This window comes from Meriones unguiculatus, chromosome 11 (assembly GCF_030254825.1).
Source record: "Meriones unguiculatus strain TT.TT164.6M chromosome 11, Bangor_MerUng_6.1, whole genome shotgun sequence".
NCBI classification, from domain to species: domain Eukaryota; kingdom Metazoa; phylum Chordata; class Mammalia; order Rodentia; family Muridae; genus Meriones; species Meriones unguiculatus.
Window position 1 is genome coordinate 100033211 of NC_083359.1, and position 22448 is coordinate 100055658.

Sequence of the window (22448 nt, forward strand, 5' to 3'; positions counted from 1 at the left end):
CCATCACCACACATTTCACATTGAACATGCCGCAAACGGAAATACCGGCAACCGAATAACCAGTTAATATGTAGCACTTTAAAACAGCAAGCCCTGCAAACCTGGATTCTAGATTTTCACATTTTTTGCTTGTTACCACTAAATGTTTAATAGTATGTCTATGATTGTACTCTGGTTCTTTAAAGATTCAAATATTTCCAGGTGACCGCCTTGATAGAATTGATTGTCAAACTTAAAAGTTAAGCTATCAGCTTGTTCCTTTCCACACCAATCTTCCTTCTCCTGTGCCTCTCAAGTATCATGTCAGGTATAAAGTGATAGATTAAAGCACTGGATATTAAATTTGTATCTGTAAGGTTAATAATAAAGACCAAAAGCAGGTATAGTTTAATGTGTTTTAATAGCAAACTTACAGGACCAGCACAGAAGACAGACAACATTAAAAACATGTACTTGCATGAGGACAACTCAGTTAGAAAAGTACAGTGAATGGATGGCATCTACTGCATGATAAAAATGCTACAAACACCATGTAGTTGCCGTCAATAAGAAATTTACTCATTTTAAAAAAATCCAAATGCTGGCATTGTCCAGAAAATTTTAACAGGTTTATTTATAATTGTTATAAAGTTGAACTGTTGAAATGTGTTCACTGAAACATTTTGCTTGCATTAATGCTTTACATCTTGCATTTATATTAAAAATTCACACACAAATGAAAATGGAAAAACTGCCAATACCTGATTTCTGTCCCCTATTTTTCCACTCGCAATCATATACTTAGGTACCTTTTGACCCCATGGAAAAAATATCTAACATTCAGAACTACTGATAACAGGAAGAAGAGGAAAAAAAAAATTTTTTTTTTTTTTTGAGAATGAAATGTTTCCCCTCATAGTGGACTCTTAAGCACGCTCTCCGCGTATGCGGCGTGCTAGCTGGATATCTTTTGGCATAATTGTTACACGTTTGGCATGGATAGCACACAGGTTGGTATCTTCAAAAAGGCCAACCAGATAGGCCTCACTTGCCTCCTGCAACAATAATAAAGAAAAATTACTAACTGCACTGTTTTCAAGTTATACAATTACATAACATTAAAACCCTTTAAAAACTTTTATCTACATTTACCAAATGTTCACACTACACAATTTTTCTATTGTTACAAAGGGAATCATACCCAACCCAGTGCTTAAGCCAGCCCAGTACCCTCCAATGGCTGACACCACGGCAGCCGCAATGTGGACAACAGGTCTGTCATCTACTGGAGCGCTAAGGATCGAGCTCAGGACCTTGTGCCTTGTCCTCTTTTTTTTTCAGTTCTACAAGAGTACTTAAGAGTCCCAAAATGTAACACAGATGGGTTTATTTACTTTGATCCACATAACCAGCTCCATCCAAAGTGCTTTCTTCCGAATCTTTAATGTTTAACAGAATTTGTTCCCTTAGAAAGAGTCTTCAGACATTTTCTCATTCATCCTACCCCCCAAAACTTACACATCTTACAGCTCCTAGCTTTAAAACACCATTACCACCTGTTTTGGTGGTAATGGTGTTCCTGAGACAGTTCAGTCTTCTGTGGAGTCCACCTGGCACTGTACTTGTTGTGTAAGGCCAGGCTAGTCCAGTACCTAAGTAATTCTTCCTGCCTGCAACTCACAAATGCTAGTGTTATCTGTCCTCTGGGATCTACTTGATGGAAGCAGACAACCAACTCCTGCAGGTTGTCCTCTGACCTTCCCATATGTCCCACTGTGTGTGTGCATACATACACATATAAATGGCTTCATTCCTAAAGATGTTTCTAGGTTCCTAGGATAGGAGTCGGGAGTACAACGTAGTCTACTGGCAAGCCCTTTCACTAATCCTTCACACAACTCAGATCTGCTTTTAAAAAACACTAACAGAGGCGGCCTGAGAGTATGGCCCAACATATATAATACACACAATACGGACAAGTTTCAAAAACAAAACTCAGTGTGCTAGGAGCTGAAGAGGGCTCTCTGCATGCTAAGTACGTGCTCGACCACTGAAGCTGTATTCGGAGTTGGCCCTCCTCGACTGGAGCGGGCAGGCACTCACTGTTGTATACACAGAAGCCAGAGACAAATGTTGGTACCATTGTCAATTGCTCACATTATTTTTGGGGGACAGGGTCTGTTACTGAAACTGGAGACCTACACTTCAGCAAGCCAGCAAGTTCCAAGGATCTGCCTATCTGATTCCCTGGGACTGGGATTACAGACAGTATGGCTTTTGTGTGCATACTAGGGATTTGAACCTAGGTCCTTATGCTTGTATGGTAAGCACTTTAATGACTGATCCATCTTCCCAGTCTCAACCTAGTTTTTTGAGATAGGCTCTGTCACTGGGATCTAGACTAGTTTATCTGGCTAGGCAGGCTGACCACTGAGCCCTGTTCCCACCTCTTCAGTGTCAGTATTTACAAGCACCAACCACAATAGACAGCTTTTCACATGGGTGTCTTCATGACAAGCACTTAACCAAGCTCTCCAGGTCCTACCTTCATCCTTTAAAGAATCCTTTAGTACCTCTCTATGAAAATCTGAGTTTGAGCCGGCCCAATGGGCAGTTGCTTGTCACACCTGACAACCTGAATCTGATTCCTAGGAAGTACATGGTGGAGAATCAGGTCCTCCAAGCCGACCTTACTTTCACGTGCAAGCAGGGCTCAGTGGTCTACTCCTGTAATGGCAGCACTCAGGAGGCAATGGCAGGTAGTTCTCTGTGAGTTAGAGGCCAGCCTGGTCTATAAAGTTGAGTCTAGGACAGCCAAGGCTACTCAGAGAATCTCTGTCTGGAGGAGAAAAAAACCTGCCTTGTGCAAAATTTTCTATTCCTGTTTGTGAGTCTTTCCTATCTTATCCTTAAGTTCTATCCCAAAACTATTCCATAAAGGAAAAAGTAACAGTGCTCCCATGTTCTTCCTAGTGAAGTTCTATTCCAGTTTCTTGGCATTCACATTGGCCCTCCTTTCCCAATTAGCCTTTAATATCCTTCAGATAATTCGGTAAGAGATGCCATTCCATGTAATACTTTCTTTCCATGGAGATGTTCAGTGTTTCCTAGTTCGCTTTTACATTTAACCCTAAATTAAATCTCCAGCTGGCCTAGTAGTCTTTAGGACTCTACCTACTCTGGAGAGAGATCATAAGCTCAACGTTAAGCCTACACAACTTAGCAAGACCCTGCCTCAAAAATAGTAACAAAAATCTGTTCTTCAACAAATGATTCCCAGCACATGGCAGAACCCATAATCCCCACAAATCCTTTCTATGCCACTCCTCACCTGTATCTCACCCATTCCAAAGACAAAACCTTTACTACTCAGGGACTCACTCTGGGGATAATCTAGAAGTGGTTAAACAAGCTTAGAAAGTGAGTTGATGAGCCGGTCCAATGGGCAGTTGCTTGTCACACCTGACAACCTGAATCTGATTCCTAGGAAGTACATGGTGGAGAATCAGGTCCTCCAAGCCGACCTTACTTTCACGTGTACATGTATACCACACAAATATAAAAATAATAAAAACATGCTAAGTACGATATACTGTGGCCTGTTCTCAGTTTACAATGTAAACACCTCCTCAAGTTCCTCAGTAAGAAATCATTTGCTTTACTCAGCATTAGGACTATGCTTCTAGGAAATCAATAGGTGCCATGTTTCCAAGACCATTTGCTTCTAAGAGTTGTGTTCTCTGGAAGATAATAGAGCTCAAGGTCTGGATGACAATACAGATACATTCTCAATTCTATTACCAAATGCTCCTAAGTCCCTTTAACATTAAAACTGTAAAGAAAGCCCAGCATGGTGGAGCTCACTTCATTAACCCCAGCACTCAGAACATATAGGCAGGGGATCTGAGTTTGAGGCCAGTTTGGATCTACACAGTAAGATCCTGTCTATAGATAGATAAATCCTGTCTAATTCATAACTCCAGCACTACAATTTGGAAATGGTACAAGAAAAAAATCATCCAATAACTAAATGCAAATTTGTAACGTTTGAATAAATTTATGGCCCAACTCCTCTGTCCATCCTTAATATAAAAACATTATTTTAGTTCAAGCTTCCTGACATTTACGGTAAAAAGCTAAGCATTACATTGGCCAATTCCCAATTATCCCAATCTCTCTACCTCGGTGAACTATGTTTATATCCCTTCTCTTTTAGTTGCAATCATCTCCACAACTCTCAACCTACAGTTTCCTTTACTAACAACCATGACCTGGACATATTAAGTGGAAAATGCTCATGTAACATTTCATGAACATTTTTTTGAGGCTAGGTTTCACTCTACCCAGGATGGTCTTAAAGTCCCACCCCGGCCTCCCTAACCATACCTGACACATTCTATGTATTTTAAACTTACTAACAGCACAGTGTGCCAGGACTCGGCACAGGTCAGCAATCCAAGCTAACTACTCAGGAAGGTAGAGGCAAGAGAACTACATGATCAAGATAAGGTCTACCTCTTAGCCCTGAGCTCAAGGACAGCATAATCTGTAAACCCAAGAAACAGCCAGATTCCGTGTAAAAAACAAAACAAAACCCCTCAATAAACAAACGAGGGGAGTGTGTTTACTGTAGAGTACTTACCCAGGGCGCAAGGCAGGGGACCCTAAACTCAAGCTCTATAGATTACTGTTGCAGCTGCCCCACCTCCTTTACTAGCATAGTCTGTCACTATCTGTCACTATGTCTAAGTGATAAATCACTGTTTACTTTCAACTGTGAGGAAAAAAGCGCCCGGTAATATAAGCACATACTGAAATCATCCAGTTTTAGGGATCCTTTGGGGCTCTTGGAATGTATAGATAGGCGACAAAAATCCAATTTTAAAAAGTTAACTATGTACTTAAAAAAGATTAATTTATGATGTGTGGGTATGTGCTTGTCTATATGTGCAATACATCCATGCATTCATGCCAGTGCCCCAGAGGCTTCAAGAGGGTGTTAGATCCCCTGGAACTAGAGTTACAGGTCGTTGTGAGCTGCTGGGAGATGGAAAACAGCAGTGCATCAGTACCTATATTTTTGTGTATTGAAACAAGGTTTCTCTGTGTAGCCCTGGCTGTCCTAAAACTCAAGAGATAAGCCTGCTTCTATCTCCCAAATGCTGGGATTAAAGACATGCATCCCCTCTGCCAATCTGCCTTCTTTTTAAAAGACACCTTCACACTATGTATTCCAGGTTAGTTTTAAACTAGCTATGTAGTCCAGACTGATGGTGACTAACAACCCTCCTGCCACTACTCCACCATTCCTGAGTGTTGGCACTATGGACTGGCATGCCCTATCACATATAGCTTAAATCTAATTCTAAAGCAAAAAACAAACAAACAAACAAACAAACAAACACAACACTTGTTTTTAAGAGACTAGGTCTCACTGTGTAGCCCAGACTGGTTTTGAACTTGGATCAACACCCCTGCCTCAGGCTCACACATGCTGGAATTACAAAGACTCTGAGTCACGACAGATGAAAGCACTATTTGGATCCTACCACATCTGATTCTATGTCCTGCTTCCACCAGCAGATAGACAACTATCTTTTTTTGTCTGGGGTCCTAGGGACTAAACCTAGAGTCTTACACATGCAGGCAAGGACAGGACTAGCAGGCAGCATCTCTAACACTTATGCCCTTGCAACTAACCTGTAGTCTCACAAACACAAGAAAAAACCTCTAGGGAAGAGCACTGTGGCCTTTAGCTGTAAGACAAAAGGGTCTCACTGTAGGTAGCCCCGGAGGCCTGTGTGCTGGATTAAAGGCACATGCCACTACTCCCAGCAAGATTGCTCTTTTCAGAACTATGGTCTTAGCTGGTTAAGAGAGCTTGCCTGGCCAGGCAGCGGAGACAAAAGCAGGTGGCTGAGTAAAGGACAGCTTGGACCACAGAGTTTCAGGACAACCAGGGCTTCCCAGAAAAACCCCATCTCAAAATAAAGAGATAGATAGATAGATAGATAGGAAAGAGAGAAAGAGAGAGAGAGCGAGAGCAAGCTTGCCTAGTATGTACAGGACTCTGGATTGGACCCCAGGTATGGTGGAACATGCCTATAAACCCCAGGTGGATGCAGGAAAATCATGAGTTCAAGGTCATCCTTAACTACTTGAGAACAAATGTAAAAACTCACTCACTGAAAAATCGGAAGACACTAAAAAAAAAGATGTGCACATTTTACTGAAAATCATACTTACTGGTAACTATGTAACTAAATAGCAACAACGGCCATTTACACATGAATGACATGAAAAGTTCTTCAACCAAATGTTCAGAAATTTCAGTTGACAAAGCTTTGTTACTAGCATGTAGGCCTGAAAAAAGAAATGCTGGACTTCCAAGTATGCGGAGATGTTAAGCACAACCTACGCGCAGCAATTAGCAAACTCATCAGTAATTAGTAGCTCATCTTGGGAATCCTAGTAAGTGCAATTTATTCACAGGAATTGATTAGCAGTTATTAAAACAGAAAAGCACAAAATCTAAGGAATGTTACGTGAAGATCTGGGGAGTTGAAATTTCAGTAATTTCAAGCCACTGTGAATTTAATGGATGCCTATTCTTGGAATTCACCAATCAAATGAAGTTTAGCCAAACCATGGAAACAGCTCCACCAATTATATGTCAGAGGAGAATCCACCTATCAAATCTTTCTCATATATAAAGCAACGGCAAAGCACAGCAACAGCAACCCGAACACCCTCCAATGGTGACATGCAGTAGTGCCTAGCAGTCTACACTTTTACCTTCCGTGCTTTCTGATGGTGCTGGTAGTCTTACCTATTGAGACACAGGCTATACCTATGTATTTGTCAGGTCTTTTTGCGTTGTTCTCCCACTTTAACCTTGTCCAAAGTTATAGTAGTATTTCATGCACAACTTCTAGAACACTGTTCCCAACATTAGCACTAAGATTAAACTCACACTAAGCTCCCTGTTTGTAAGAACTCTGTAGTTCCCTCTGGCAAGTGGGAAGTGTCAAGTATCCAAGTCCTTGTTCCTTTAGATCCACTTAGCTTTAAGCACCTTTTTTCCTTCCTGGCAGTCCTACCATAACCAACACTCTAACACGTAATTCTTGAATACTGCCTATTCTATCTAGATATTAAACTACATCCTTAATTGCTTTTGTACTACCAGAACAGTTCACCACTGTTGTTTGAAAACAACCACACACAAACCTCCAGTTCTATCACTGTCCTGTAACATCCATAATCCAAGCCAGAGTTTTAGGCACTGTTTCCAACACAACGCTAAACATAAATAAATAAATAAATGGCGCAATTACATTAGGCTTTAATGTACATGACCTTGAACCATTTATTTAGGTTTCCTAGACATGGTTTCTGTGTGCACCCCTGGCTATCCTTGAACTCAAGAGACTAGCTTAGCTGCATCAGGATTAAAGGCATGTACCACCACCGTCGAGCTACCTTGAACCATTTAACCTTTAGATCTCATCATATACCTTACAGACAGTTACACGGAAGATGTGAAATTGCTCTTGGTATGCAACATGAACAAAATCAAGGGTCTTCCCCACCAAATTACCTGCAAAGCACCAATAGCTGCACTCTGGAAGCGCAGATCTGTTTTGAAGTCCTGAGCAATTTCTCGCACCAGACGCTGGAAGGGGAGCTTGCGAATGAGAAGTTCAGTGGACTTCTGATAGCGTCTGATTTCACGGAGTGCCACAGTACCAGGCCTTAAAAAGGTTAATATTAAAGAAGTTGTTACTGAATCTACATGACACAAAAAGTGGTCAGCTTTAAAGAAATGCAGTAATTTTCAAAAAATGAACCACTCAACTATTCTTCAGCACCGAATTTCACAGATCAGTTTTATGACCTGAATATTCAATTCTGTTAAGAGAAAGACCACCTTTAAAATCACAAAGCACGAAACGGCAGCTTATCAAAGCCCTATATTCATTCTTACTTCCAGGCACACATAAATCATCAGTCTGAGCCGAGAATTGTAACTCTGAGCTGAGTGTGGTTCTCTATGCTTATACCAGGACTCGGGGCAGAGGCAGGAAGCTCTGCACCAGCCTCCTCTACCCTGAGTCCTGGGCAAGCCTGGGCTATGTGAGCCCTGTCTTTAAAAACACAAAACTTGGGAACATCTTAGTTATTAGGCTGGCAATAAAGATTGCTTAGACTCTTCTGAGTTTGGTGCCACCTTCTACTGACCAATCTGTGCCTTAAATGTTAAAGCCCTAAAAGACTTACATAACTCATGATTCACTTGAAACAGTTGTATTGGATCTCCCAGTATTCTAGCATAAATCATAATTAAAATTGAAAACTCGTTTGCAAAATTTCCTTAAGAAAGAAAAATTTTAATTAAGTCACTGCCTACAAAATTTTACCCCTAATTCTGACATTTCTTCTACTCTGAGCTTTTCACTGTAAAATCGATGTACATTTGGGCAACGTGCGCCCTCTAATGGCAGATGTCTTTAACAACACCGCTTACACCAAAATTAAAGGAGGCAAGGGGGGGGCTAAAACAACAACAAAACACCAAGTAATTACGATCAATGTGGACCTTACTAGTCTCCCTACCAGAAGTCTCACCTTACCACAAGTGAGGAGGAGCAACCTAAAAAAAAAAGTGTGTGTGTGTGCATATATATCATATACATATCCATATGTATACACACCTATATATAATTTTAATGGCTAGCTAAAATGCTCACACACCCTATACCCTATATCATGAATACTGTGTCCCTTTAGGCTTTTAGATCAGATTACTGCTTTAACCTTAAATGCTAGCTATCAAACCTGATACTAAGTTACATATATTCACAAACGAACATATGTATATATATTCAAGCAGTGGTAAATATCCAAAAGGGAGAAACATCTTTTCCCTAAAACAGAAAGTCCGACTGTTGCCCATCTTCCCATTAAATGACGGGACACACTATTTAGATACTGTCCCATCCCTTCCTCTTATAAATACCTGTAACGATGAGGTTTCTTCACCCCTCCAGTGGAGGGCGCACTCTTGCGAGCGGCTTTTGTAGCCAGTTGTTTCCTGGGTGCTTTACCACCGGTGGATTTGCGGGCAGTCTGCTTTGTACGAGCCATGGTAAGGGCACCTCCTTACTTACCTGCCAGTGTTTAAAAACAAACAAAAAAATCCCATCATATCCAACTAAAACAGACACATTTTCCTGCCAGAACCCCCTAGCCTGGAAATTAATTAGTACAGAGGGAAAAAAGCTGTTATATAATTAATTTGGAAGGGTGCGGATTACGTCTACTACCCAAATATGACTTAAACTAGAAAATTGTCAGCATCGATAGTCATGATGCCAATTCCAAGCGACAAACGGCCAGAACCAGCGAGGAACACCCCCGCATAGCTTTTGATCCCAATTTCTCTAATTAAAGTAGAAATCAGAAACGCCTGCAAACATTCGATCACAGACAGGTCAAGCGAACGAAGCCGCAAACACAGAAAAAAGGTCGAGTCAAATTACAGCCCCCCCAAAAAAATTAAAAAAAAAAAAGGGAAAAAAGGTTTCGGCGGCGCCCCCCCACCCCGCCCGGCTGGCGGGTCCCCTTCGCGCTTGGCAGTTGGATGGCTGTAAATATCTGAAAACATTCCTGAGGTTTGTTTCTTTACGCGAATGTTGACAAAAAAAAAAAAAAAAAAAAAGGCGTCTGGGAGGACGAGAACAACAGCCCTCGCCCGCGAGCGTTCCACAAAGCCCGTCCTCCCGGGCTCGGCCGAGCGAGCCGCCCGCCCCGCACCCAGGCTCCATCAGCGCCCGACGGCGGCCGCCCGGCCCACCCAGCACCGCGTAAACTTTTGGCTGTGCCTCGCCCGGGTGCCCGGGGCCGGGGTACCGGACCTGCCCGCCCCCTTCCCGGCGCCCCACGCTGGCAGCCAGCGACTCGGCTCCCCGAGGCCAGCACAAGATGGAAACAATCGGAAAAACCGTATCCGATTCCCTCCCGACCAGACGAACAGCAAATCGTTCGAGAATACCCCGTCCCTGCCACGTGCCGTTCTCCAAAAGGCGAAAGTTCTTTTTTTGTGTTTTTTTTGTTTTTCTGCATTTCATATGCATCAAGTTTCCTTTTCTCCAAAAAAGGCAAAGAGAGAGAGAGAGAGAAAAAAAAAAGGTCCTTAAGTGTTTTTTCTCCTTCCATTTTAAAATGGGGAAGAGAGAAACGGGGGGGAAAAATATGGTCGGTGACCAGAGAGGAGAGACAAGATGGTGAAGCTCAGCCACAACTGTGGGGAGGCAGCAAGAAGCGACTTGGCCCCGGGTGGGAAGCGCCCGGAAAACCGGGGCCCGGGACCCGCGGGCGGCAGTTAAGGGGCTCGCGCGGGACGGGGTGGAGGTCTGGGGGCCCGGGGAGGGGCGGCGGGCGCGATTTCACCGAAGAAAGGGGAGCCCGCGGCGCGGGAGGGCGAGCAGGCTCGGCGCCGCGGCGGGGCCGCCGCTGGGCCGAGGCGGAGACGGCGGAGCCGCCGCCGCCGCCGCCGCCCGAGCCGGACGGAAACTCGCTCCGCGGCTCCGTCCCTGCGCCAAAAAGTTTGCGGGTCGAGCCCGGGGGCCCGCGGGGGCCCTCGGCGGCCCGCTGCGAGGCCGGCGGCGAGCGGGGCCCGGCCCCGGGAGAGCGGGCGGACGGGGAAACTTACCCCCCTTCTCCTTGGGCTGGAGCTCGGCGAGCGAGAGGCGGCGCTGGCGTTAGAAAGCGGCGGCGGCGCGGCGACGGCTGCGAACACAATTGAAAGATGGCTGACACCGAGGCTGTCCCCGACACACGCCGCCCCGCCCCGCGCCGCGCGCCGGCCAATCACACACAATGGAGGGAAGGCTCGGCCCCGCCCCGGACCCCCGCGCGCCCCGCCCCGCCCCTCCCCCCGCGCGCCCGTTCGCTGGCGCGTGCTCGCTCCTCCCCCGCGCGCCGCCCGCCCCTTCCTCCCGCCGCCTCTCGCGGTGTGTACAAACACAAAAGACACGCCGAGGGGCCGCAGGGCCCGCGGAGAGACCGCCCGCCCCGGCCTGTCCCCGGCTCCGCGCTCCCTCCCCGCCGAGCGCGGGCGCCACAGCGAGCCCCCGAAGCCCAGCTTTGGGGGTGCCTGGACCGGGGAAGGTGGGGGAGAGGCGGGGGGAGGGGAGGGCGGCGCAGGCCGCGGACCAGCGCCCGGCCTGCGGGGGGGAGGGGCGCCACCCCCGCGCGCGCCCCCGAGGCTCCCGGCCCGCGCGGGGGCGGGGAGGAGGCCGCGGCCGGGCGGTCGCCGCGCCCCAGTTGAAAACGCGCCCAAGCGGGAAGCTGGCAAGTAGAACCCCCCCCCCCGAGACACACACACACACAGTCCCGCGCCCACTTTCGGACCTCGCCGCGCGCCCGGGGCGGGAGACTCGCGGCCCAGTTCCCGCCAAGCGCGGGCGCGTCCGGAGGGTCGGGCCAAGTCGCCTGAGGACACGCTGGTGGCGGACGCCAATCCTGGAGAGGCGGGGCAGCCAGGTGCAGCCGGCCGGGCCGCGCCGAGACGGCCCCCGCGTCGCAGGTGGCGGCCGCCCCGGCGGAGGGACGACGGGGCTCGCCCTCTCCCTAGGCCGCGCTTCTTGCTGCAAGATGGCTGTGTTTTTGTCAGCCTCCGGAACAATGTGCAACGCAGCTGTAGCTGTCTAGGGCCCGGCCGGCGGTCCGGCCGGAGTGGCCCTGTCAGCCGCTTCGCCGTTGGAAGATGGCTGTGCCGAGAAATCTCGTTGACACGATCGTCTAGAATGTTGTCAGCTGTAAGAGGTTGACCGCGGCAGGTCTAAGGAAGAGCCGCTTTAGGGCTTGCTGCGTTACCCGCTTTCCCACTGCTCAGCAGCTTGGGGAACAGACTGCATAGCTCAAGTTCTCATTAACTGACCCACAAACATCTCAACCATCCCCGGATGGTACTGACCAGGCTCCCACAACTTCGTGAAGGCTCTCGGTCCTGAAGAAGATCCAGGCAGTGAAGGAGATAAATTTCATAGATGAAGGGCAGTACTATATGTAATCTGAAGCCCTCTCGAAGCAGTTTTGTCATAAACATTATCCTGAAACAGATATGTGGAAATCAGATAGGAGAGAAGAAATGGATTTGTCCAAGGTCACTTAAGGGAGGAACAGACCCTGGAGAAAGAAAAACTCCAGGCCTCCCGTTTCATTATTTTTTAATGAGTGTTAAGTGTTAATGTGATGAACACACGCAATCTGTAGTACTGTCCTGAAAGCACATATGCAAAGAAGCCTCCACTGCGCTGGCAGGGAAGAATTCCTATAATCCGAGCCAAGAAGCCTTTTTTTTTTTTTTTTTCTTTTGCTTGTTTGTTTTGTTTTCAGGAAACTAAAATATTTGTTGCTGGATTTATCCAAGAAGGCTGTTACGTATCAATTGAGTCAATCCTATCTCCAAGAATGTTAACGTGTCATGGATAGTGCTCTCTTTCTTTGTATTCTTGCTAGGTTTTCCCATACTTCCTGCTGCCTTTAAGCAAATATTTCTGAGGGATGGACTGCGTCAGATGAACCACTTAGTGAAGAGTGCGGGTTCTCCGAACCAACTGAAGTCCATATGTAACATGGCAGCAGTAAGGTTGATTTGTGTGACGGTAGTCCACGAGCTCTTTCTGGGATTATGACTGGTTATCCTGTTAGCAATGGCTGGGAATGTTACAGTGAACAGCGCCTGTAATAAGTCCTGCCCTAGTTGAGGCTCTCTCTCCCACACTCTCACTCAGAATTGCCTCACCCAGGGAAGCTGTACTTGGCCAGGGGACAGGATGCTTTGGGGCCCTAAGCGTGTCAAGAGACTGTAGCTAAGGGAAATGATGGAGATTTTGTTTCCAGTTAATGGAGGGTAGGAGAGCTGCTAGTGGAAAAAAAAAAAAAAAAAAAGCCTTGAGCCTTTTCTTTCCAAGAAGGATTCTTAAGGGGACCCAGAGGCTACTCTTGTGTTCTTTCAGAGGGGATCTCCCTGTGTAGTTCCTGGCTTAGCCTGGAACTGACATGTAGAGCAGCAGGCTCCCCTCCGACTCAAGAGATCTGCCCGCCTCCTAAATGCTGGGATTAAAGGCACATGCCACCACACCCAGCTGCCAGACTCCACTTGTGGAGATCACTTACGACTTCAGCATTTGGAGTTTATAATAATAGGAGAGGGGGATCAAATTAAGCTAAAATATTTCTCCTAGCAAAGAATAATTATGGCCACTGATTAAGATTTGCTTATAAGCCAGGTGCACGAGCACATGCCTGTGATCCAAGCACTTGGGGAGGCAGAGGCAGGCGAACCTGGTCTACAAAGTGAGTCCAGGACAGCCAAGGCTACACAGAGAAACCCTGTCATAGGAAAACAAAACAACAACAAAAAGATTTGCTTATAAATGAAAGGATGGGATGACTTGCCAAAGCTAGGTTTGATGATGCATGCTTCCAATCCCAACAATCCTTTATCAGATGCAGATGGTTGGCTGGGAGTTTGAGGCTAGCCTGCGCTACATAGGGAGTTCCAAATCAGTCAAGACCACATGGGGAGACTCTATCAAAAGTACAAAAACAAAGAATGTCAGTCACTATATATTCTTCTTTTTTGGTCACCAAGCACAAAGAATACTGCCTGTTGGAGATGTTTCTGAATACTTAACATTTTCTTTGTGGTGTTGATTTCAGGCTGTCGTTTGTTTATTGTCTGTTTCCTGCCAGGAAGAACATAAACTCTAGAAAGTTTTGCCTGTTTCTTCTGTTGAAGCGTTGCCCCACCACATCCCTTCTACCTCTTTGGTTTGGAGCCCCTTTTCTGCTGGCTGTAACCGTTAGGAAATCCCACCTACTCCCAGGGAAGTCATACACAAAAGTAGGCGACACTCCCGTATGCCCAGCTTGTTGAGCCATGACCAATCTTGTGTTCCATCTGCACTGTTTTTGTTTCGACAGATCTCAGTCTGGCCTTGAACTCTTGATTCTTTGCCTAAGTCTCTGGCATGTGCCACCTACCACACCCAACTCTGATGAACCTTTTGAATATCATAACTATAGATTCTCTTTATTGAAAAGCATGGATCATGTGTCCTATGGCCTCAGACCCTCACCTTTCTCCAAAACTTTCTCCTCTTGTCCAGAAAATAGTGTCATCTATTCAAGTGCTCAGTCCACAGTTCAGACTACATCCTAGATCATCCTCTGCCTTTCCTGGGAAATTTTTATCTGAGACAAGGTCTTATGCTGGCCAGGCAGCTTCTCTGAAGTGCGGGGAAAAGTGTGCCAACACACTTGGGGTTTTGTTTGGTGTTGTTTTCAAGACAGGGTTTCTCTGTATAACCCAGAGATCCACCTACCTTTGCCTGCCAGGTGCTGGGATTGAAAGCATGTGCAGCCGTTACCTCAGCCACACTTGGTTTTGTGTGGTGCCAAGGGATCAAACCGAGTGCTTTGTTCTAAGAAATCATTCTGCCAATTGAGCTACATCTTCAATTCCGTCTTCCCTTTATTAGCAAATGCAATCTTGAGATGGGATGGGATTTAATGCTAATACCCCAACAAAACATTTTCATTTGTAAACTAGATACAGTTAAACTTTTTTGAGACAGCATCTCATGTAGTCCAGGCTGGCCTGAAACTTGCTATGTAGCTAAGGATGGTTTGTCTTAAACTTCTGAGCCTCCTGCTTCTGCTTCGCAAGAGCTGGGATTACAGATGTGCACCCACCGTGCCTAGTTTTATTTGGTTCTGGGGCTCAAGCCCAGGGCTGCTGTGTGTATCAGCCAAGCACTCCACTAACTGGGCTTCGTTCTCAGTCACCAGCTGTAGTGTTTAAAGGACATCACGTTTTTTCCTTTATTTTATGTGGCTGATGTTTCGCCTGCTTGTATGTCTGCACTGTCTGTATAGTGCCCTCCCACTCCAGAAGAGGACATCAGATCTGCAGGGGACTGGAGTTACAGATGGTTGTCAGCCACTAGGTAGGTACTGAAAATCAAACCTGAGTCTTCTGGAAGTGGACTGGAAGTTCAGCGGGACAGCTAGTGCTCCTATCCATTGACCATCTCTCCAAGCTCCTAAAGGATATTTTTTTAAATTTATTTATTTTATTTATATGAGTGTTCTATCTGCATTTACACCTGCCAGAAGAGGGAATCAGTTCACATTATAGATGGTTGTGAGCCACCATGTGGTTGCTGGGAATTGAACTCATGACCTTTGGAAGAGCAGACAGTGCTCTTAACCACTGAGCCATCTCGCCAACCCCCCTAAAGGATATTTTAAAATAATGATGTAGGTCAAGTTGCAGAGTGTTAAGCGGTCACTCTGTATCCCTCAATTCCTTGGCCATGGTGGGTTATGATCTCTGCTTCGTAGAAGTAGGGCAGGGGGCTGGAGAGATGGCTCAGAGGTTAATTAAATGAAGTGCCCTTCATCTGTCTCTCAACCAAAGGACGTAGAGTAAGCCTCCTCTGCTCAGGCTGATCTCCAGTGAAGCATCCCCAGATGGGGCTGTTCCCAGCTAGGAACACTGGTCCCAAGAAAGGAGGAGGTCCTTTTTCTGGGCATCGGCATGTCCCCTAGAGAGGTCCTCTTGGCTGTTCTTTGTCTGCTTCTTGTCATTCCTCAGCTACTTCTGTCTTCCTCATCCCACTCCCGTGTTAGGCTCTGTCAGTTTCTATGCTAATTTCCTTCATAGAAACTTAGCAGCTGGTGTTAGCTGGGCTGTGGTCTTTTCTCTGGATTGTGAACTTAACAAGGGGTTCCTGTGGTTTACACACTGTCTCTGTCAACTTATACAAGACTTGGCTGTGGAGTCAGTTGTAAGATGTGTCTCCCCTCCTCCCCCAGGATGTCCAAGCATGAAAAACTGGGCCCTGCAGAGTCTGGTGTACTTCATTCGCAAGTGAAAAAATAGGAGATCATTCACCAGGGCTAATCATCACCAGTTATGTTCCATTAAACTCAGTATATATTAAGGGACTGATGGCTTCTACTCTCTTCAGTTCACTTCTGTTCTTTTCAGTTCACACACCCTTGGATAATAATTGCTCATTGAGTAGCCTGGAGATACTCTGCAGAAGTCTGTAAATGGAGACCCAGGAATCAGCCTGGCCCAGTTTAAATAAACTGGGTAAGTGTGGGTCTGCCTCTAACTCACAGCCTCAAGTGCTGGGATTATAGGTGTGCCCCACCCTGACTCATAGTAAATCCATACACATACAGGGGTGTAAGGAAGTCCCATGTCCATGAAGTGTTGAGAATGAAACCCAAGGCTCCACACACACTAGACACCCTCTACCACTAAGCCTAACAGATTAAAGTAAAAAGAGAAACAGGTAAACCTGTTACTTTGTTTATTAACCTACAAAATAAAAAAGCAGGTAAAACTGTGCAGAAAACTGTATCGTGAGAAAAGAGGATTATCTCTTTTTAAGAAGTATTTCCTAAGTAGGGTGTGGTGGTGCCCTCTTTTAATCTTAGTGCTGAAGAGGCAGGCAGATCTGAATTCAAGGTCTACCTGGTCAACAGAGTGAGTTTCAGGACAGCCAGGGCTACACAGAGAAATCCTCTCTTGAACCTCCTTGTCCTCCCCTCCCCCACAAAGAAGTATTTCCTAAACTGAGTGTGGTGACACCTGCCTATAATACTAGCAGGCGGATCTCTGTACTTTTGAGGCCAGCCTGGTCTACAGGACAGCCAGGGCTCTGTTATACAGAGAAACCCTGTCTCAAAATACAACGAAAAGAAAAGCAGGGGTGGAATGCAGGAACCCCTGGATTCTATCCTAACAGTGCTGAGAAAGAAAGAAGGGGGGAAAAATGAACTTGCAAAATAAAGCAAGTTCAGTAAATGCTAACTTTTCTTGTGGGTGAAGGAGGAATTGAGTTTCTTTGGTAGACTTGAGAATGAAACCAGAGATCAGCAGCCACAGAAACAAGAACTTGGGTTACTTGGGACCCCAAAAGCACCTGGTATTGTTTTCCTTAATAGTCCAAGCACTTGGGTTCTCATTTTTCTAGTATCAAAACAGAAAATGAGGGGCTAGAGAGGTGGCTCAGTGATTAAGAGCTCTTGCTGCTCCTCCAGAGAAGGAGAGTTCAGTTCCCAGCACCCACATCAGGTGGTTGACAACTGCTTGTAACTCCAGCTCTTGGGGCTCATTCCCTCTTCTGCCTCTGCAGGACACCTACCTGCACACAGTGGCATGCCCCACCCCCCTCCATACAATACAATATATTAAGAAAATAAAAAAATTAATAAAATGAGCTGGCTGTGGTGGTCCAAGGTTGTGATTCCAGCACTCAGGAGCCTGAGGGGAAGGTGATGAGGAGCTGCAGGCAGGCAGCCCAGAGCAGTGGTGCCTGCCTGTAAGGTGACACAGGTGCAAGACATAGAGGCCAGCCTGGACTACATGAGACCCTGTCTCAGGCTGTCCACCACCAAAACCATTAGAGGACAAGGCAGGCCTGGGAATCCAGGTCTGTTTACCCAACTCCTCAGGAAGACCAATAGGTCAAGGCCAGTCTGAACAGAGCACTTATTAAAACTGTGTCTCCAAAAAACAAAACAAAGCCAGGTGTGGCACCCACCTGTAATCCCAGCACTCTGGAGGCAGAAGCAGGCAGATCTCTGTGAGTTCCAGGCTAGCCTGGTATACAAAGTGAGTACAGGACAGCCAAGGCTACACAGAGAAACCGTGGGGGCAGAGGGGGGGTGTCTAAAACAGGGACTGGGAAACGGCAGCAGAGGGTTAAAGTGTTTGCCAGCAAGCATAAGGACCTGAGTCAATTGAGGATGAGAGATCTTTGCTCTCTACACTCACCCTGCACATGTATGCACATGCTTATTAGGCAGCCACATGCTACCTCACATTATCTGTATGGACTTAGGGACTCTTTCTCCCCTTCCCTCTCTTTCTGACACAGTCTTGCTATGTAGCCCAGGCTGGTTTCCAACTCAAGATCTTCCTGTGCCCAAATGCTAGTATTACAGGCATGTGCCACCACAAAAAAAGCTTTTTACAGGCTTTCATTTGATTAAGGTTCATCAAAGTTCTTATATGTTTTAAATCTTAAAAATAACCACGTTGAACATATTTTACCTAACAAGAATTGTGCTTGGCGTGGATGGCACATGCCTTTTATCCCTGTACTCTAGAAGGCAGAAGCAGTTGGATCCCTGTGAGTTTGAAACCAGCCTGGTCTACACAGTGAGTTCCAGGACAACCAGGGCTGTTACACAGAGAAATCCTGTCTCAAAAAAGAATTGGTAAATATTTGAAAAAAAAAACAAAAAAAAAAAACAAAAAAAAAAAACGTTCAACTTCGTTAGTCATCAGGGTAATGCAAATTACAACTATTTTGAAGACTGATGAGATGGTTCAGTGGGTGAAGGCATTTGTGCCAAGCCTGAGGACCTGCGTTTTATCCCGGGGAGAGGACCAACTTTCAAAGGACACATGCTGTGCATTATTCTCTGTGTTTTCAAGCACGTGGAGAAAAAAATCAGCATCCTTTTGGGGTAACTAACCTTGTGTCCAGGGCCACTGTTTGGCTTGGGCATGCTTGGAAACTTCACCATACACCGCCAGAATGGTAACACATCATGGCTTCAAAGGGACATCTTTCAGATGTTTGCTGGCTTTTCAGATATGCATACCCTTGATACTCAGCAGTTTCTCTGATGCGTTTAAAGTGAAACCAAAGATTTAGCTGTCTTGGAGCTTGATGGGGGCACCAGGCTGGCCTTGAGCTCAGGGATGCCACCTCTGCCTTCCTGAGTGCTAGGATTATAGGTGTGTACCATCTTGCCCAGCTGATTTGAATTTCTTGATTTGCATCATTTTATAGGGTTTTCTATGTCAAGAGAATAGGGACCAATCCACAGGTCATCTTAAGAGGGCTTATGTGAAGAGTCAGGGAGATAAAGGTATTCTGTATACATAGGACAGGACGGTAAGAAGGAAGGAAGAGGTGGAAATGAGGAGGAACAAGAGCGCAATAGGATGTTTATGTCATTAGAGCAGAAGGGGAACTGTTTCAGGGGAAGAAGGACCCAGTAAGAGAAGAGCGGGGGCAGGGAGGCAGTGGGGTTAAATCAAAACAAACATGTTTATATAAGATATCTGTAAGAATGTATAAATGAAACTCATTTATATGCTAGCCAATGTTTTTAGTTGGCTAGTTTGTTGTTTTTTTTCTATTGTGTAACAAATACAGTAAAGAACTTCACAGGCTGGGGAAACAGAGACAGGCAGCTCTCTGTGAGCTGGAAGTCACCCTGCTCTATGTAGGCTAGCTAGAGCTAATTAATAAGACTAATTAAAAAAATTAATAGGCCAGACACAGTGGTGCACACCTGTAATCCCAGCACTCAGGGAGGCAGAGGCAGGCGGATCTCTGTGAGTTTGAAGTCAGCCTGGTCTGCAAAGTGAGTTGTAGGACAGCCAGGGCTACACAGAGAAACTCTGCTTCCCCCCTCCCAAAGAAAAGTTAACAATAAATTGCTAAAATCTAGAATAAAATATTTCCATATTTGTGTGTGTGGGTATGGGTATACACAGAGGCCAGAGGTCAACACTGAGGGATCTTCCTCAATTGCTCTCTTCTGTATTTGTTGGCTGAACCTGAAGCTTGCTAATAGGTTAGAGCATCTGGCCAGCAAGCCCCAGGGATTGGATTACACAGTGCCTAACTTTGTACATGGGCTCTGGGGATCCAGACTGAGGTCCTCGTGCTTTGGTGGTAAGTATTTTACAAAGTGAACCCTATACTAGCCCTTGAACACATATACTGAAAAATGTAAATGATGATGCATATTATCCGAAGCTGTTGGACCACGGGTATAGTTCAGTGGTAGAGTATGTGCCCTGGGTACAGTCCCCCATGTTAGGGGAGTGAGAGCTGCAGTAGTTGTGCTTGCTTACAGTGATTTTAAAAACGAATAGTATTTAGACAGAATAACCATCCTATGAGGCCCAAAGTATTGGTACTTGGTAAACATCCCTGCCATCTTTCCTTATTGACATGTATGTAGGAGCTACTATTCCGCAGCCACCAAAGGCATGCCATGGACAGGCTGACTCAAGTGGAGGACCCAAGCACAGGGTCCTGGAGCTCAGTCACTCTGCTTCCTTTCAACATAGTTTTCAGAGCTACCCAGTGAGACCAGAGGGCTAGCACTGGCTGGAAGTTCTTTTCTTAAAAACAAAACAATAACAACAAAACAGTCAACTGAAGTTGCCTGTGGTAGTACAGGCCTGTAATTCTAGCGTTCTGGAGAGGGCGAAAAGCGGGAGGATCGTCTCCCACTCAAGGCTAGCCTGGGATACATTACTGTGTTCCAAGCTAGCCTGGGCTATGGGAAAGACAACCACCATCAACCAACCCAAGAACAACAACAACAACAACCAACCCCCAAACCTCAGCAATTTAAACATCATACCTTAATTTGTCGCCTTTTAATTCATCTCTTTTTCTATATATCCACTGAGGAAGGAGTGAGGTGTTGTTCATTGACATTAATATGTGAATCAGCTGAAAACACTGTCAGCCTTGGTTTGTTGATGAGTGGCAGAGGCAAGCACTCTTACCACATGAACCTATGTGTCCCACCATGGAGATTTAGCTCCATGGCAGAGCTCTTTTTTTTTTTTTTTTAAATAACTTATTTTATGTGCCTGCATGTGTGTGTCTGTGTGAGAGTGTCAGATCTTGGCGTTACACACAGTTGTGAGCTGCCATGTGGGGGCTGGGAATCGAACACGGGTCCTCTGGAAGAGCATTCCACTGTCTCTCCAGCCCCCATGGCAGAGCTCTTACTGAACATACACAGGTCTTCAACATCACGAAAGTAAAAAGCAGTAGATGTCATTGTCGTTAGTGATGAGTAGAGAGGGAAAGCTGAAGGGGACCTCTCTTCCTGTCCCACCCAGTCCCTTGGGGGGTCTATCAGTTGGCCCTGTTTCCTCCTGTTTGACTCTAATAACCCGAGATGGCCAGCTGTGTCCCCAAAACACCCTCTGTTAGCTCCTCCCCTTCCTCTGGGCTGGCTCCAGGGGCACCTGTTCCTTGGTGCAGCAGCACCTGAAGAAACAGCAGGAAATCCGCCCCTGCCCAGTCCGTACCCACACCACATATACTTTGAAATGGATTCTTGGCTTTGTTCTTACCCCCATGGAATTCCCGACATAAATACTTAGAGATGTCTGAAATGAGTAGTAATTGTGTTGATACCTCCCTCGTTTTCTTCCTGGCTTGGGGCTTGCTCAGGTTACTGCCTGCTGTCTTTCCTTTCCTCGGCAGTCTTTTTGTCACATGACAAGGAAACCAGTAAAATGGGGCCCAGAAAGGACTTGGATGCCAAATCTGGTGACCTCAGTTCCATCCCTGAGACACGTGGTGGAAGGAGAGAATCAGTTCCTGAAACTTGTTTCTGGAGAGTGTGTGCTCACCCCATAAATAAATACATGTAAGAATACTTTTAAAAGGCAAAGCAAAGCTGGGGATGGCACACACCTGTAATCCCAGCACTCAGGGAGGCAGAGGCAGGTGGAACTCTGTGAGTTTGAGGCCAGCCTGTTGTGCAAAGGGAGTCCAGGACAGCCAAGGATACACAGGAAAACCCTGTCTGGAACCCCTCCCACACACACACACGAGAAAAAAAGGCAAAGCAACAGTAAAGATGAGACACAACAAGAGAGCAAGGCTTCAGTTAAAGTACTTGAGGGCCGGTTTGCTCCTTTAATCCTTCCGACAGCTATGAAACAAATCCTATGATTATCACTCCCACTTTGCAGAGGAGAAAACCGAGGCACAGAGACAAAGTTACTCGTCTAAGGTCACAGAAGAATGATAATGAGGATTCAGACTAGTCAGTCTGGCTCCAGAGTTGGTGTTTTGAACCACTCATTATTTTATGATAATAAAACCCAGCAATGCATAGCAACCTGCATACGTAGGAGAGCAGAGAAGACTTAATTCTTAGAGAAGGACAAAGGCTATCTTTCTGGAAGAACAATTGTAGGTGTAATAATTCTAGAGGCTAGCACAGACCACCACCTCCCTGTCCACTGAGAGCATGGAGGGAATCCGGTGTGACATCTACCAACGTTTCTCACGTGTAGATATCACCAAGGGACCAGTCCCTGCTTGCTTCAGTCTCCAAGAGCTGCAGGTCGCCTCACGCTCTGTCTGGATCCCTCCTGATTTGTTTGGATGATGGCTGTATGTCTTAGTTTCAATTGCCATAACAAAATAATGGGGGTTATATATAAAGAAAAAAAAAAAGATTTTGGAGTTTTAGAGGTCCTAGGCTATTTGGTACATCCTCTGCTTAGTTCTGGTGAGGATTGTATCACAGTGCCAGGAGCCTCCAGCAGAGAGGGGTCATGAGGTAGGAAATAGGAAGAGAAGGATAGGCTGTAG

The 22448-nt window shown here is 46.0% G+C and overlaps 1 protein-coding gene and 1 long non-coding RNA gene across 2 annotated transcripts; one reads left to right on the top strand and one right to left on the bottom strand.

Annotated features, from left to right (window-relative positions):
* Positions 1-381: 381 nt before the first annotated feature.
* LOC110559911 (histone H3.3A) lies at positions 382-10844 on the bottom strand. The gene is made up of 4 exons (XM_021655560.2): positions 10694-10844; positions 8999-9149; positions 7580-7733; positions 382-1034 (listed from the first exon to the last, which is right to left on the bottom strand). The coding sequence occupies exons 2-4, from the start codon at positions 9124-9126 to the stop codon at positions 906-908; spliced, it is 411 nt and encodes a 136-aa protein (XP_021511235.1). The 5' UTR covers positions 9127-9149; positions 10694-10844; the 3' UTR covers positions 382-905.
* A 240-nt stretch (positions 10845-11084) lies between these two features.
* On the top strand, positions 11085-15998 carry LOC132646411 (uncharacterized). Its single transcript, XR_009584661.1, has 2 exons — positions 11085-14999; positions 15871-15998. It is a non-coding gene; the product is annotated as an uncharacterized LOC132646411 (long non-coding RNA).
* The last annotated feature ends 6450 nt before the right edge of the window (positions 15999-22448 follow it).